The 18,029-nt window shown below is 44.1% G+C and overlaps 1 protein-coding gene across 6 annotated transcripts in view; it reads left to right on the forward strand.

Moving 5' to 3' along the window:
- The window catches only part of dac (dachshund family transcription factor), a 170,269-nt gene that overhangs the window by 62,970 nt on the left and 89,270 nt on the right, over window positions 1-18,029 (forward strand). For 4 of the 6 annotated variants that reach the window (XM_029304296.2, XM_029304312.2, XM_029304307.2 and 1 more), the window contains one exon: window positions 12,172-12,320. In XM_029304296.2, coding sequence (XP_029160129.1) covers window positions 12,172-12,320 — 149 coding nt within the window. The remainder of the gene's footprint in view (window positions 1-12,171; window positions 12,321-18,029) is intronic. The other 2 variants (XM_029304290.2, XM_029304304.2) reach the window with 1 other exon arrangement.

Consider the following 18,029-nt stretch of genomic DNA (forward strand, 5'->3'; position numbering starts at 1 on the left):
GCGCGTAAACATACGTATGTACGGGCAAACACGAGCATGTTTTTTATGCGTATACTCAAACACGCTCGACAAAACACGTGGATTGACGGAGACGACGTGACGTTTTCGACCACACGGCCGTGGTCAATTTGGCTTACCGGGGACGAAATCGGTTATAATTACCAGTAATGTGCCTTTCCTGAAATTTTATGTCGCGAGCGCCGTGCACGCGCGAGTGAATTTTAATATATATCGATAACCGGTTTGCGTGTGAAATCGATTAATTTTTTTTTCTTTCATTATATTCGGCGTAACGCGAATTATATACATGAATATTTCGCCGTACACTCGCGATTCATCGCTAACGCGACCAATAAAATAATTCCCAGATGGCGATGACAATTTAAAACATGTCGTGCATATCATCAATGGACACTATTTTCCAATTATTACAACACTTGCCACTCTCTTTATTTACTTGACGTTAAACGCGGGATGGGCGTCATCGTTTAACATGATTTTAACTTATTTTACCTTTTTATCTCAACTGAAAAAATGCAGGGGTGAACTGATTCTAAAACCGGGGATAGGGTGCTGTGTACGACGCGGTTAGTTCGGAGATCTGCTTACACGTGTTTACGGGCGATGACAGAAGGCCGGGACGCATCTTTAACGGTAAAAGTCGGGTTCTTAGACCTCTCTCGCGCGGACATTGTTATGGGTCCTGTGGTAGCCCGGGTGTGTCGGCATGGTTGCGACCGCAGAGGTATCGGAGTGTGGTACGGCACGGGTCAACCGCAAACCGACAACCGTCCACGCGCGCGCTCTCTCGGTTCTATCCGACTGGCTCTTGTGTGTACGCGTGTGTCTGGTATGTGTGTTTGTATACAGTAAACGCAAGATTCGTTCCACGTGTGTACCTATATGCACTGGCTCGTATTCACCCACACATGCACACCCATATTGTATGTACACTTTCGTTCCGCTACGTCGCTGTAAATCAAGTCCTCTCTCGCGGTGGACGCGTGCTAATAAGAGAACGCCAGGAACGCGGCAATACAAGAAACAGGATCGCGTCGAGACGAAGACTCCTGGTTTCCGCTTGGCTGCGACGTCGAATCGATCGTGTTTCAATTTCGCGTCATTTCTCGCACCGCGGAGAAACCATCCGCGAGGAATCTCAAATATCCGTATTGTCCTTTACCAAAAATTTCAATTAATTTTAAGTACACGTTCTTCATTTAACGGAAACACAAGGAGCCATGTTGTATCAGACTAATCGTTCAATTTTGATTGAATGTATATATATTTTATCGATACCTTAATAACGTCTTCGATATTCATCGCGATTCCATTTGTCGAGTAATATAATTTCTTCTCCAAGATATCTCGCCATCAATGTCCCCAGATATCAAGTCTAAAATTTATCGTCGAGGAACGTTCCCTTTCGAACGATCGCTAAATGCGCCGCGAAATCGATGAGAAGAAGAGGAAATGCGAGCAGGTGCGGCGCGGTAATTGCAAACGTTTGATATTTAATTACAATTTGCCCAGCGCACGTGCTAGCGAAGCCTCTCGATATTTTGTCCGATGGGATCTCAAGCTCTCTCTCTCTCTCTCTCTCTTTCTCTTTCCCTCTCCTTTTCTCTCTCTCTTCTCTTCGAAAACAAAATATAATTCCTCAATTATACTCCAATGCTTTACAAACGCGACGTCCTTTGAATTATGGGCCCCGACTTAATTACATTATTAATTATCGCGCTTAAACACGGAAGACCGACGAGCGTTCCGCGCCGTTGAAGCCGATTATAAACGAGAAAAAGAGAAAAAAAAGATCCTCGTCTATGCAGCGCGGAAAGTCTCGGAAAGGAGTGACTTTGGGCTACGTGTAAACATGTCCGAATGCGTTTTACAGCGTAATAAAATCAAGCGAACCGCGCATAATTCACCCGCGATACTCGCGCATGTGCGCGCTCGATTTCCATTCGGGAAAAGAGGTCGATGCATTTTTTCTTCTTTTATAACGCGATCCCCGTTCTAAGAATGTACGCGAGTGTATGGTTATCGGTAATAGAATGCGTTCCTCGTTAATTGACGATAATCGAGGACTACTCGTCTTGGGAACGGGACGATTGTTCGTTGCAATACGCGCGCGAGGAACATTTAACCTCGAGTGTCGACGACGATTCCGCGATTTAACGACTTAATAAAGCCGCGCACGGGAATAACGCGGCGAGCGACGAGGAGAGAAGAAACGGACTGGTCAGGCCCGAAGGGAAGAATCCTCTCGACGTACGGATCTGTCATAAGTCGGCGTGAGTTTATACGTCTCGTATACACACACGTGTTCGCGCGCGCATATATAGGTAGGTTGTATGTTTTTTCTTTTCTCGTCCTCCATCAGAGCCGCCGAGACTATCTCTCCTCTGCAGCTTATTATTTCGATCTGACATTCAAACATACTTGTAGCGGCTCGTAAAAGCCAGACTAGAGCAAGGGAGGGAGATGGCGCCGAGCAAAGGGAAAGAGAAACGGGGAAGGGAAATCGGCAAAAGGTGTATTGGTTATCGCGTTAGTGTGAGATTTAGGGCCAGTGTGTTGTAGGTCTCCGCTGTATTATTTATTCCGTCGCGACTCGTAAAAAAAGCCCGGGTTGCGGATTTATCGTGCAAGTATTGAAATGAGAGACACTGATCGGTGCCCTCATCGTAAGAGAGAGAGAGAGGACAATTGGGTGGCCCTTTCCCTTTCACCCTGTGCCAACATACACACACACATACGAGTCACTCACCCCCGCCCAGCTATATATCCGGCCTGCCTCGCACCCGCCATCCGACAAAAAGCTGACCACCGCAGTCGCTTTACGAGCCGATATATTTTATTCGAGGTAAGCACCGTCCTGGCACTTACACCTTCACCTCTTCTTCTAAGCTAGTTAGATCGCGGATCTTGGCATTTGCGGGTGTCTTTTCAGGTATGGCTTTACTCATAATGTTATTCAGTAGCTATGAGGGACGAGGCACAATATGTTTACTTTGAAACTATATTTGTTTTGGAATTTATATGCCCATGCAATCAAAATTGCAATTCTGCGTATTATCGTTGATTAGGAATTGCGATTTTTATGAATTGGATTTTTCAAAGTATATATATATGGTCAGTGTTTGCTGTTATCCAAATAAAATTATATGGATGATCATCAGATGAAACTTTGACGTCATCTTATCTTTATTAAATTATCTAGAATAATTTTCAGATAATTTTGGTTTAGAATCATAACAATACTTGAATAGTAATACATATATTTTATATCCTTTTTTATACTTTATATATTTTTTATAACTATAAGCAGTTTATAAGCAGTCTTAAAAATATTATTACCTAGAAAATTATCTGGATGAGTCGCCATATAGTTTTATCTTTTATCTAGATATATTTAAAACAAAATCATCTCCAACTTATCTAACAAATGAATTTACATGTTTTTACCTCATCTTTATCTAGCTAATTTTAAAATCATCTAAGCACTGTATATGGTATTTCTCGCGGAGAGAGAGAGAAAGAGTAACTTGTAGCAGAGTGACGATTTCCACCCACGTTATCAATTCGGTGAAGTAAGACGAATTAAATCTCGGGATTCGATGCGTCTTACGCGCAAAGATTTCGATTGTAAAACCGAATCGAAAAGTTTTCGCAATTCGAACGCAACGCGTCGTTCCTCTCTCCTTCAAAGATAATCCGCGGCCCAAATTGGCAGGATTACTCCCGCTGAAGACCTGGCCACGTCCTCGAGATTGCCGGGATTACGCGGCTGTAACGCACGTCGTACCCGCCACGTGCAAATACAGGTATTATCGGGTATTATGCCGAGTACGTGTCGTGTGCGTGAAGGAACGACATCCTAGTCGTCGTCTCATGGATCGCGCGAAGTGGCTTTGCCGCCAAAATCGTTCCGAAGAGGGAAGAACATCTTCCCCGGTATTAAGAGCATTTCGATCAATGAGAAGATAAATAATATGGAGTAATTTTGTCAGAATTAAATTCGAATTTTTTGCTCTCCACACTCTATATCAATCATATGATTTTAAATTTATCTACAAGTTGATCTTCCACTTCCCGGGGAGTGCATCGCGTGTCGCCTTGGAAGAAAAATAGCGTATCTGATACGAGAGCTCGTTGTACAGTAATAGAGATATTTTACACCTTTGCGAGGGTTCTCGAAATTGAAATTGGTTCACGGACCATGCGTGTAGGCTCTCGGAGAGATAGATATATAGCCGTGTTCTCGTCGCTAATAGTGTGCTGGCGTCGATGGTGGTCTCTTGCGCGACTACGGTCTCCCACACTTTCTTCATATATATTTATCGCACCGTTAATCGAATCCCGCTGAGCAAATGTAATACACGTATATCTTGGATATCCGGATGTGAAGTGTCCAGATGCTGGAGTTATAAAGAATGATGAAAAGGGTGATCGCGATGATCTTTTCACGCGATACTTTCGAAGAGCGATTTCGGACAACTGATTGATATCGTATTCACTTAATTCTTTTTTTAATAAAAACGAAATCATGTCTTTATCGCAATATTGAAGAAACACGCGTTTAAAAACGAATAAAATCTTTTATCTCCTTAATTCACCCGTCTCTTCACCGTAGAATACGGAGAACTGACGAAGCATCCGCGAGAGCTTAAAACGCAGATAAGTAGGCCACGAAATCGTAATACTCCCCAACGCGGTAGGACATAAAAATTAAAATTAGCCCGCGAGATCGAGAAAGAGAGAAGGAGGCGCTCGCGCACCCCAGCGAATATTATGCAAAGCTATGAGCAATAAAAATAACATATTGCGACCGAGAGAGGCATAAGTTTTAATCCAATATTACTAAGATAAGTCTGGAGCCCCACCCCCGGGAGAGAAAAAGATTTCTTTTGTATAACGCACCCCAGCATTACATTGTGGTTATTAGAAAGTGCTCTCTCTCTCTTTCTCTCTTTGTCCGAACTAGCGCATTACCGAAGGGGAGCTTCCTTCCTTCGTTATTCCTCTTCCGTGTAACGGCACAAGAGGATGCATACGATTATCCGCCATTTCCACGTGAACGTCATTTATTTCCTACTTGTCTCTCTCTATTTTACTGGGAAATTCTTGGATTTCAATGCTCGCCTCGACTTACGGTATAATTGATGAGCGTGGAGGATTGATAGCGGTATATTTCATTACGTTATCTATAGCCTACGCGATCATAACGGGGCTTGCAAATCGATGCGTGTTCTAGCATTGTCTTCCGTCTATAATCAATCGATTTCTTTCCGATCGAATGATGGGTCATTATCAAATCAGAGCTCTCGCTCGGTGATATAATATTATATAAAATTGTATGGATAATTTAAGAACACGGAAGCATAAATGTATCGATCTTCTCGAGTCCCCTATCTCGCCTTTTTTATTATTTTTTTTTTTTTTCACGCTCAACGCGTGAAATCGGACAAATCCAATCTGGCTAACGACATCGCGCGCGGGAAGCGAAGAAAAGGGGAAGAAACGTAAGCGGAAAAGGAAAGATTGGTATAGGTACGCGAGGAATCGAAGGGGCGAGCGCACTCGTAAAAATTTATAATTTGGAAAATATCGCTGCCGATTTTCGTCCGGCACGGCGAGACCGGGTTTATAAAGCGGCAAATCGAAGGACCAGACCGTGGGGTGGCGGGGAGGGAGAAAGTGGAGGGCGGCGTCGGCACAGGGGGTAGAAAGGGGGACGACGGCGACGACGATAACGGCGAAAGACTTTTGACGAAAATTGAAGTCGTTGTTATGACGGGAATTGCGCGCGACGAGGCTTTATGAGGGGACGCTCTCTCGTCGACGCTCTCTCGCAAGTTCCGAAAAAAAGACAGAGCGGATGAGAGGATGAGAGAGAATTCGTGGGGAACCGGGAAACGCACGGAAGACAATAATTCGGGAATGGTGATGTCCAGCTATCATAATATCGATCTATAACAGCGGTTCTCAAAATTATCATTCCCGGAAATTGGGGATTATAAGCCGCGTTTGTTCGAAATTAGTCCCATTTAGAAGCGGAATATACTTAATTAAAAAAAAAAATTCTAGCTTTAGCTTTATTAATCCATCGTTACTCGGTCACCAGTCAAATGTCGAATATAAATGTTCGTAATGTCCGATGACTGTATCGTTTCACCAGATGTGTAAGGTCACATGAAACCTGACTCCGCAATATATAGATCAAATACGGGGAAAAGTCGGGGGTAGAACTCTATGAGCCATGACTGAATCGGCGTTTTTGTGACGGTTGAGGTCACGTGGCAAAGCGTAAAGGAACAAGGAGCTCTCATTGATCCTCGGATTGCTCGAACTCTCTCGATATTCAGGATATGCCTCTGTTGTAGTCTACGGTCGAACACTCTCGTGGTGAGATTCGACCTAACAAAGATCCCCGCGTAAGAGACTCGACGGAGCTCTCTCGAGAGTCTCGAGGAGTATACTTGGGTTATTTTCCCATAACCCGACGTAGATGGCCCTTGTTTTCAGGACGCCACGGAGTATTTGGACGGCGCAAGACGGTAGCAGCAGGATGCGATAAGGCAACCGACGTCGTAATTCAAAGATAGCGTCGTGTTTGACCACAGTATAGTGGCTCCTTTGTAGCTTTGTAGCCAGTCTCGTAAGAGACAAGGCGCGATATTTGCGTTCCGGTCGTGCCTGGAAACAGGAAACCAGCAGCAGGACACGTTAGGAAGCGTAGTTTCACAAAATAGTACCGCTGAAAAATCCAGAAGTCCGTAAAGAAAAATAGATAAGAGGAAAAAGAGATAGCACTTCTTACATTTTTATTTTCTTCCGAGAGATATTTCGAGTAGAGAGAAAGCAAATAAAAGTAATTTTTCTTCATACACTCATTAAAAAAAATATATTTATCATTGGCATAGAAATATTCATACTCTACTCTCTGGTTTCCTCGCGAGAGACGATACGGCCGTCCCTGAATATCACACACAGATGTCAGACGATGCACGATGCACCCACCCGCCGTGTTGCAGCAACATCAGAGAGCATTTAATCCGGAATACCGAATGCGCGAGAGCATATCGCCCAGCCCCGGAGCGATAGATTTGGGCAATGCGCGAAAACGGGGTTGCAACCCTCGATTCGAAGTGCACCCTATCTCTCGACGGGCCATTAATAATATACCCATATTGGACACAATTCACCTTGAAATTAACCGGCAGCCGATTGGTAAGCCTGGCCAAATTGACTTCGAAATTGACAATTTACGATCGCTCGTTCGCGCGCGAGTTTGCTCGCTCGTTCGTTTACTTTCCCGTCTCGTTTTATTCGTTTGACAGTCTATATATTCTGGCACCGCGTCGCGTTGGATCTATCAAAATATCGTTGCATTCGCGAAGGATCAAGGTTCTCTAGGTATTAAATTATATTTATCGCGATAGGATCTTTTTGTAACTGTAAATTTTTCTATCGTTGAAAAATATACCATATGTATCGAATAAGGCAGTATTTTTTTTTGTCTCTAGGTAAGACAACACCTCGTAAATACATTGATGGAACCAAACATAAACATTAGTTTAAGCAGTTAACTTGCGACTGAAAATCGGAAAATCAAAATTCACAGATACATATAGAGCGGTCTTGATATTTTTAATATAATTGTGAGAATATTTCACATTGCACAGCAATGTTATTTTGAAAATATTTCGCAAACTCTTTCATTTGCACTTGAGAGAAAAGATTCTTATTTCAATTCCATAGTGACTTCCCGTTACATTGACAAGATACATCGACAGGAAGGCGTTCTCTATGCACACACAATGTATACCGATTTAATGTGGCGTGCATAGGTAGGGTCACAGAATGGCACGCACGCGATATTGCTCGCACGACACACTACGCACTTCGCTCGCCTCTTCTCTAGTCCTTCTTACCGTCATCGTCGTTTCCCCATCGCTCCGAACGCGAAACACGAATGGCAAATATTTGCCTTATAATATAATCACCGTTATGCCAATAACGAGCGAGTGTAGCGCGAGGAAGAGAAAAAAGAATCGAATGGAATTCCGTTTGGTAAAATATATAACAATAATCGTAACAATGATTCGAGGAAATTAATTAACGCCATTTATCTCGATTATTCATATGCTGAATTATTTCACGCGGGAGGAGAGAACCCGAGCGCTTTTTTAATTACATAGTTATAGATTGTTTTATTATTAAAAATTAATAACATAATTGCCTGGTGTGGGAAGAAAAAATGGATATTTATCTCGTTCCATTTGTTTTGAATGAAGGAAGTTTGGGCGACATAGCACACGTACGTACGCATACGGACAATGCCTCTCTCGCACATTGATCTTAACGGGAAATTATTGTGGTTTATCGTTGGAGTTTATCGTAATGGACGCATGAGCTGTCAGCTGCAGCAGGAATCGCGAGAAAACGCTCACGTTAAATTACATCGAGGTCGATTGCGCGCGGAGCATAGGAATACCGCGCTTTCCACGGAAGCGGCTGCCGCATAATTAAGACAATTAAGGTACCTACTATAAATCACACCGCGCGCTCATCTACTTAAGGCTAATATCAGATCGGCGATCTAAGCGAGTACCACTTCCACGTATACGTAAGCTAAATATGAGCGCTCCGATCTCATCATATATATATATAGATATATACTTTTTTTTTTCTTTTACTTTTTACGCTAGATTTCGCAAATTCTTCCGTTCTTCCGTTCGAATCCGCTGGTTCGATATACGTGTTAAGGCGCGGAGCAGACAATTCCACCTGCGGGATCTCCGTTCCTGCGAGTGCCCGGATCACAGAGAGACGCCCGACACCTTTCCAGCGAATTCGCATCGTGAATTCGACTCGATCGATTCGATTCGATTCGATCGGCCTCCGCGCCGCGTTTTGTTGCGCTGAGAATTTTTTGCCGCAGCACACGCAGCGCGACTGCACCGGATATACTGCACAGGAAGGAGAGGGAAGAGCAAGGGGGGAAAACGATTGAAAGAACTAAAGACTCTCCTCGGAGTCGATAGATCGTTAAACGCCCCATCGCTTACGAAAGCCATGTAATTCTTCGCGAGTCGCGATCGGTCCTTTTCTCTGTCTCCGTCTATCTCTTCCTCTTTCTCTCACGTTTATTTACCGCTCCACTCTCGCGCGTTTCGTGTTGCCCATTCTCTCTCCGCGCATTTCTCCGATCCTTTTCGTCTGTCTCTTTCCGTGAAGCGATCTTGGTTCTCCACCGTAGGTGCAACGATCATTAGGGCGGGGAACGATCGGGATCGGGGCATAGCACCTGGCTCCGATCATCGGCAACTCTTAATGCCCACACGCAATTCCGAATGAGAACCCGGCCAAGTACGATACAGAAGTGTGCACGGCCGAATCTAATCGATCGATCGCACCGCACTCCGAATAACGTACAAAACGATCGTTCGGGCGATAATTTCCAGCCGTCTAACCGTTTCGGGCCGCCCGAAGAACTGTACACTCGACGCGACTCGTTTTGTGGAAAAAAAAAAAAAAAAAAAAAAAATAAGAGCGCACGGCGGATGTGTGTCTGTCTTATCCCCGGCCGTATAAATCACGCGACAAGAGTTACACACGTATATCTATAGAAGCCGAGTACATTCGATCGTTCGTTACGATTAAAACGCTCTAATTGCGGTTTACTCGTATATGTAATTCGCGCGATACGCCAAGCACTCGTAAATACTCTGGCAAGATCGTTTCGATCTTCGTGGAGGACGAACGTTCAAAGACTTCGCCATGGCCCACTTGACTCGTGTAATTATCTGAAAGTTTCATTACGATAGGAGTATTAAATTATAACAGCATTTGCATAGTCGATAATTACTTGATATTCTGCGGGAACGCAAGGACAAGTTTGAACGGAAAAAAAATGGTGTCACAGATGTCAAACGTATGATGATTTGCAAAGTAATTACAATATCAATAGATGGTCGACGTGGGTAGGTGGTTAACAGCTGATTTCCGTTTCGCTCGGAGAAACGGATCAGTTATCTCAGATATGAAGCCAAACTGACGCTAGTTGAACGTTATTGCCGCAACGCGCGATTATTAGCGATCTCTTGATCCCTCTTGGTCAATGGTCTGGTGGTCCACGCCCGTCTCGTCGTTGCTCCGCCATTGTTTCGCCACGATATCCGTTGGATAATGCGGGAGATATTACGTAAATATCCGACTCGTTTGCGAGAGAAAAGGGAATTGTTCCCGTCTTTTATCAACGAGTGGTTAAAAACCTGAGTGTTTTTACGGGACGTGCGTCGCAATCACGGAGGATACATATATGCATATCGTTTCGATCCTATCGCGTCTTGGATTTCCGATCGCCAAGAGGATGCATCCCCCGGATCTATGCAGTCGGCGGCTTTTCTTATTTCGCTGATCGCGCGGTACGCAAATAAATGCGCATTATGCGGAGTCTAAGCGCTCAGAAAGTGCGCTCGTGTTTTCGGTGTAACCTGAAGCTAAGCGGTTTAAGAGATCAACGCCGTATAAACCGACCGTCTGAGAATCGTCTGGGGATCCCGCGTGCGTGAGAGGAGGCAGTGAAAAAGAGATGGAACGAGAGACAAGTAGCAAGGAGAAAAAGAATATTGGCGGGACGTGAGAGAGGGCGGAAGAGGAGGGAGGTAGAACAAGATGAAAGAGAGAGAGAGAGAGAGAGAGAGGGAGAAATTCTGGGCAAACGAAGAGGCGCAAAGCGAGAGGGTAGAAAGACGGGATGAAAAATTAGATTTACAAATCTGTCTTGACTACTATGAGATTGCTCGCTTACCGGTTAGTGGTGCTCAACCTCGTCATTCCCTAACGATCCTCCCTCTCCTTCTCTCTTCGCGAAAATATAATCACGCGCAAGAATAAGAAAAAAAAATCAGCCCTGGTCTCAAAAAATGCATTTTATTTATTCTTGCTATATATAATTAAATGGAACATTTGGTATTTCGATCACGTGAAGATGCGATAGAGAAAGATTGAGAACATGGACAGTCGAGTGCTATATCGGGATTAAAGAAAGGTAACAAGTCCCCCCCATCATCCCTGATATTTCCTCGCTAAAGCAAAAGGCAGCTCTGTATGCACGTATATATTTCGTGCGTCGTGTCGCAGGATAGCGTGAATGTGTATACGCGTAGAAGCTTCGTGTATTTGATATGTATGTGTGAGCGCCTCTCTGGCGCCTACCGCCTATGAAAAATGAACCTCCCTCCAGAGCGCACCCATATCATCGCCACTATCGTACAGATTGTTTCAACGGAGATCTTTCTCGTCTGCTTCGCCGCCGACAAAGCGCGAAAGGTGCCAGTGACGCTCATCAAAAGAAAACGCCGGCCACTCGAACTTCATTTGATTAAAGCACGAGTCTATTGAGAGTGACTAGTAGATCGCAGGATCTTTTAGGAAATATGAAAATATTTTTAAATGGGTTTAAATATTTCGGAAAAATTACATATACTAGTATTTTGCTAGTAAATATTAGAAATAGAAGTTTACAATTAGTGCAAAAGATAATTTAACACAAGCACTTAATATGGTATGATGTCACGTTATTTTTCGGATAATTTTTCTCAGTCATTTTTTCTTAGTCACGTAAGAGTCTGCTCTCGAGACGTTCGCACGATCTACGTAGATTAGTCATTAACGTTTTCAAATTGGTTTCTCGGCTAGTAAGCCGGGTGTTCCTTTAATGGTTTGCGGCTTCTCTTTTCTATATATGAGATTTCTCTTCTCTTCAAATCTCGAAATCTGGAATTCGAAATAATCCCCAATAATATATTCGAGACATTAACACATTTATTAATAAAAATTCTTTTCAAGGAAATATCAGCAAACAGCCGTTAAAGCATTTTTGCATACGTGTCGTGTCACGAGGCAGTTTCGATTCGCGCGCAGCTTACAATTATCACTAATAATAACTCGCATTTTCGATTCTCCCGTTTCTCGCGATGCCCAATCAGCTGGGAAGATCGCTATCGTATATCATAAATGAATCGAGAGACTTGTTTGCGCTGATATTTTCTCCTGAACAGGTAATGGGTCGCGATGAATATCGCGACCACAACGATCGGGGTAAGACATTACCTCGATGACAGGTGTCTCTAACGACAGTAACTCTCTCTCACTGTACAGCTCCAGGCCAGGAAGACCCCCAAAGCGAGCTTCCGTTGGACTGAGCCTCGCGGCCAGCCACCTAGCTGCGGCGGCCGGCCATCATCCTCAGCATTCCCTGAAGAAGCACAGGATGGACAACGGCGATTATTACGAGAACGGACACCTCGGTGAGTACCTGCCTGAAAACATGATTTTATAAGCGCGCTTCAAAATAATGTCAAATATTTCTAATTGAAATTTTTTTGTACATGTACCTTTTCGTCGAGAGTTAGAATTTTTTATTTCTACGAAAAAAAAAATGTAGGCTGCGCAAACGCGAGCGGCGTTATGCCAAATAGAGCACGTACGTGCAAATAAACGTGTGCAAGCGAGGCCCGCGCGCGCTTGATTACTGCCATCCGTACATGCGTTCCGGTATACACGGTGACCCTACCGATCAATTAATTAGGGGAATCAAACACACTTGGAGTGAGCAAATTAACTGCGACTGCACCGTCGTGTTGCGGCCTGCGGTGGCGCGGTCGCCGATACCCGGGATATCGGCATCGCGATATCGTACAATGCAATATATCCCTTTACGCGAATTGTGCATAAACCTCCTCGCGTTGTGTCTTTGCATTTCCGACGCGGGATTCCGCGAGTACAGGAAATTCCTACGTTATTCTCTCCCTCTCGATTTTTCTCCTCCCTTATCGCTCTTTACGTATCGCATTGCCGTAATTAATCAATTATGGATAATCGATATATATTTCTATTAATTATTAATAATATTTACCATTATTAATAACAACACATACACGACGGAATAATATCATAATCTCGCGCAACTTTGTTCAACCTTGCGCGATATTTATCACTCGCCAGAAGCATTCGGAAGATCGATAAATGCGCATACAATATTCATTGGTTTATTTGCGCGGACTCTTTGTGCTCCTCCATAGCGCTTTGAAGGGTGTCCGTTGGGATGCGCTTATTTCGCAGATATATTATCATCGAGGGACACACAGAGCGACAGAGAGAAAGAGAACGACAGAGAAAGAGAGAGAAACGCGCGGGCGGGTACGTTATTGCCGTCAACGTTGAGAGAAGGAAATCGTTAAATCACGTCATACGGCGGCGGCGTCGATCGACGTTCGGAAATTGTTTAAGCAAATAATCGCGAACACGCCGGCCGACCAATTTTACGGGCAAATACGTTTCACGGTGCAACGTTAATGAATTAATGCCGCGGCGCGCGCGTTCGCGCGGTCCTGCGCTTACAGCCAGTTCGCTCTCGCTCTCTCGCTCTCTCTCTCTCTCTCTCTCTCTCTCGTTGCTCTCGTCGGGGTAAATGTTGAAACGGCCGGCAATTAATTACGGCCGTGCGGTAATTGTATAATTGTTTTACGATTGGAGCCGGTAGTCCCCGCTCTTCCCTTCTCGTCGCGCAACTCGCTCGACGATTGCGCTCGATCTGTTCGCTTAAAATGTACGATCGCTTGAAATATACGATGTAATATTCCTGTGAAAGGGACAAATTAAAACACTGCGCGTCTGTCTTGATTAAGGAAATCGGGTTTAAAAGGAAGAGAGAAACGAAAAAAAATTTCGGGGATAAATAATTTTTTCAATTTTGACCGATTTTGTCACAACGCAATTAATACAATCAATGAGCGAGATCTGTGATCGCGAAACATGTCTATCTATATCTCTACGAAATTAAAAGAAAAGTAAATAACCAGGTAGGTGCCGTAAAAAAGGAAGAGAGAGAGAGAGAGAGACGACGAAGATGGGGGTTTCGGGCGAAAGCGTGTTGTTTCGTGATAACATCTCAGGACGGGATGAGATTGCAAGTATATCTCGCTGACATTTTACTTTCAAGTCACTTTTTCAAGACGACATAGATCCATAATTTTCAGAGAAATAGTTAACGGAATTCCGCCCTAATCGTTTAATGCATCAATCGCAGAGGTATCATTAATCAAATTGACCCGGCGCAATTTATATTACATGACCTAATGCATATATCGAATTGTTTATTAGCGCGCGAGCTAAGTCAATTATCCGGCCGGTTTGGACGAACGTGACGAACATTAGCTCAAATATGACCGAATTTGCCGTTTAATAAATAATTTCGATTTCTCCTCAAGAGCTCTCCCTCACACGTATATCGAATATAACGCGTTGCAAATATTATAATACACGTAATACCTTGCCATGAACTCGATTTCATCGGCGATGCTCGCGCATTACAACTAATACACTATGTCGACCTGTGTAATCGTTCGGTCGTTTAACGGATAGCGGCGTCTCGGTGTGGTTGCAGCGCAAATTTCGGATAGCTGCTCCAAGAGCATGCGACATGCACATCTACCCGCATATACACACATGCAAAAAAGAGAGAGAGAGGAAAGCGTGTCGCGCTCGTTGGGTGGCTGGATGGGTGGTTGGTTGGTCGGTCGGTCGGTCGGTCGGTCGGTTGGGGGTGGGTTCGGCTGGACGGGCCGACCCGCGGCTTGAAACGACGGTGTACTGCCAAGCGAATGCTCATAAAAGCATTGATTAACTGTTAGCGGTCGTAGGTCAGCCGGCACACGGCTGGCTCGTGTACCAATAAAACCCGGCTAATAGTGACCCGACATCGCTTCAATATCATGCGTCGACCATCCCGAAAGCTCTCTCGTTGATTGTCCGCGACAATTTTCACGCTCGAAACGATAATCGCGTGAAAGAGTCCGCGAGATTTATCTCGTTTCGAACGGCGCGATCTTATATACGAATTGTACGCGAGATTTTTTGAAAGAAAACAAATATTCCACGGCGTGTGGATTTTTGAAATCAACGATGGTCGAAATAATAATGCGCTTCTGCACGTCTTCCGTTTCTATAGCTTTAAGAACTCCCTCTCGCAAATTGCTTTACGCATTTCCGGGAATCGCGCATATACAAGATTTTAATTGCTGTCGGCGCGCATGAGTACTTAATGAGCAGTTATGTTTTGTTGATGGCTCGATAAGGAGAATAGATTACTATGAACGAGTATCCCTTTCTCTACGGCGGTGTTACTTGTATATTTATAATTAGGTGTTATCATTGGTTGGCGAAGAACTTAATAACTAGCGTTGTTACTAATTTACTTGGTAATTACGAGTTAATGTTTAAAATAGTTGCGATTACATTATTAAAACCGGCCGTCTTTTTATATTTCGTATTAATTAACAAATGAAGTCTTCATATCCTACTTTTCCTTATGTAATATTTATGAACAAAATTGTTTTATATGTCAGAAGGGAAAAAAACAAAATCATCATACATAATTTCGAGAATAAAAAAGAGCATTAAATATTCCACAAGAGTAAAGCGCTGATAATGACGGAAGGATCAAGTAGGCATGTGTAACGCGTGTTTCCACAAGGTTTGTATTTAGTCCTCCTGACCGCGGATTATGGAAGCACACAAAGTTGCGGTTAATTATACCGATTGGCCAGGTAGCTGCGCGGGGTAATTAACGAATTGGGGAAATCTATCACGACTTACACGAGACGCATCGCGTCAATTTTTCGTTCTATGGAAATACGACGTCGGAATAAGTCATTGACGGATAAACAAATTTAATTTTGTAATTAAAAATTGTTTTTATAAAGATACCATTATTAGATATGACGATACTATTATTTGAAAAAAATATATTCAAGCGAAAGAAAAATTTACTTGCTCGGGGGTTAAAAATTTGTAGTAAACAATTGGAGAGAAAGAAAGGGTAATCTCGATGGCGGATCTATCATTTTTGCCTCTGCATCTCCAGAGGCCGTTTCGGTCGATTTTCTACCCCTCATTAGTTACAATCAACGTTTACTATGTTGGCACGACCGCGCTTGATTGTTTTTTACGAGAGGAAACAAGTGGACGAACTAGCGTGCACGAAAAAGCGGAGTCGCATATAGCGGAGTCTGCGCAGAGAAACGTAAAGAAAGCATCAGATAATCGATGCCAAGTAACAAAAACGCGAGCGTATTTAAATTTGCTCTTCATTTTTGTAACACCGTTACGACTTTATCGTGCATCGCATGACCGTAAATCAATCGCGTCGAGAATTTTCGCGTTTCATCGCTTTTTGCATCGCGAGGAAAGAGAGACAGCGCATAATCGTACCGCAAATGAAGACATCAACGAGGAGAGACAAAAAGAGCCGAAGGAGAGAGAAACAAAGAGAGAGAGAGGGAGAGAGAGTGAAAGAGAAAGTACAATTATTATTAATATAACGTAATATCCATTATGCGTAGCACCTGCTTCCCGAATATTGAATTGCGTCGCGTTTTTGAATCTTGATCCTTTTTACGGCGCAAAGAATGTGAATAAAATAGGCAGAAATGCGGAATCTTGTAGAAGCGCCGATTTCGTCGCGGTAAACACGTTTGCAACAATGTTTCGTACGACTTGTTGGTCGTCATTGAAAAAAAATAAAAGAGCAATCGGCGGACACGAGCGAGCGACACGTGCACGTATACACCAGCTGCGAGGACAGCCATAAAATCCATGCCGCCTCTCAAAACTGTCGCGAAATACGATGGAATTTTAGTACGACTTAATTACGACGGTCCTCGCGCGCTTGTGCTCGGTCGTCCTTTTTATTCCACGAAGATCCGGGGGCACATTTACGAGGCAGCCATTATAGAGTCTAGGATCCTCGAGAGGTCCCGTTCAGTGTCTGCCGATCGTTCGAAAATCATAATCGTACATCTTGTGTACTTTGTAGGACCTATTTTAAGCCCTTACACATCCTGTAGAGTCCCCTTTTGTACATTGTGGAAAGATTGTGGAAAAAAATATTTTCTCTGAATTTTTAATGCGATTCGTGTACGGGACGATTATACGGGGGTACGTTACACGATCGCATGATTGTGCGTTCGAAACCGCGGGGAATTTGACGCCGATAGAGGAGAGAGATCGGCGAAAGTGAAATGCTTTTTGGGCAAAGTGACGGCAATTTCCTGCGATTAAAACCGCGACTAATTGGCTCAAAAATCTGTACAATTTCCGCGCGGTCTCGCGCTGCGCCGGCCCGGTGGTTGGCGATAGCGATGGCCGAATGACGATGGTGGTGGTTGGCGGCGGTGGTGGTGGTCAACAATTTACTCGTTAGCAGGCCGACGAGTGTGCCGCGCCGCTCAATTAACTTGCGAATCAACGAGCCGGCCGCTTTGTCCGCGCGCGAATATTTCTGTGTAATTCGTACGGGCCCTCGTGACCAACAAACGCGCGTGATGCGGGAAATAAAAAGAGAAAGAGGAAGCCAGAGGCGACCACCACCGCGGAGGGTGTGGGAGGGCTAACAGAAAAATAACGGCGCGAGCAAATGAAAACCGACACCGCTGTTTTCCGACCGTAAAAGGTCCGATGGTGGCCTGTAGCGAATGTCTTTCGAGAGCAATCAAAAAATGATGGCTCGTGTTTTGTATCGCGACTGGTGCTGAAAACACGCGCGAAAACAGCCGTCCTTCGCAAATTAGCCCGCGGCTACTTCCCGGACGAATGGCGATTTTATTGCGATGTCTCTCCTCGGGAGAGACGTTTCGTCGCACGTGCACGCACATTGCTTTTAACGAGGCGCGGTCTTAATCTTTATTTTAATAATCGCATAAACGGAACATATATAGGTATCGCCGAGAGGAGTGGACGAGTTTACACGCGCGAGCGGAACGCGCGCACTCGCCGCGGTTTTAAAACGCTCGACAATTGGACTCACATGGCGCATCGAGGGACATAAACCCGGTCACCGTAAAAACTTTATGAACGTTCGTGATTTTACTGCGGTCGCGGACACGCAATCCTCTGTAACGTCGCTTGTTCGTGACAAATTTCCTCGACAAATTTCTCAATATTTGTAACAGATCTTT

The sequence above is a fragment of the Nylanderia fulva genome, unplaced genomic scaffold (genome assembly GCF_048542155.1).
Source record: "Nylanderia fulva isolate GAGA-0341 unplaced genomic scaffold, ASM4854215v1 Scaffold23, whole genome shotgun sequence".
In the NCBI taxonomy this organism is placed as follows: Eukaryota; Metazoa; Arthropoda; class Insecta; order Hymenoptera; family Formicidae; genus Nylanderia; species Nylanderia fulva.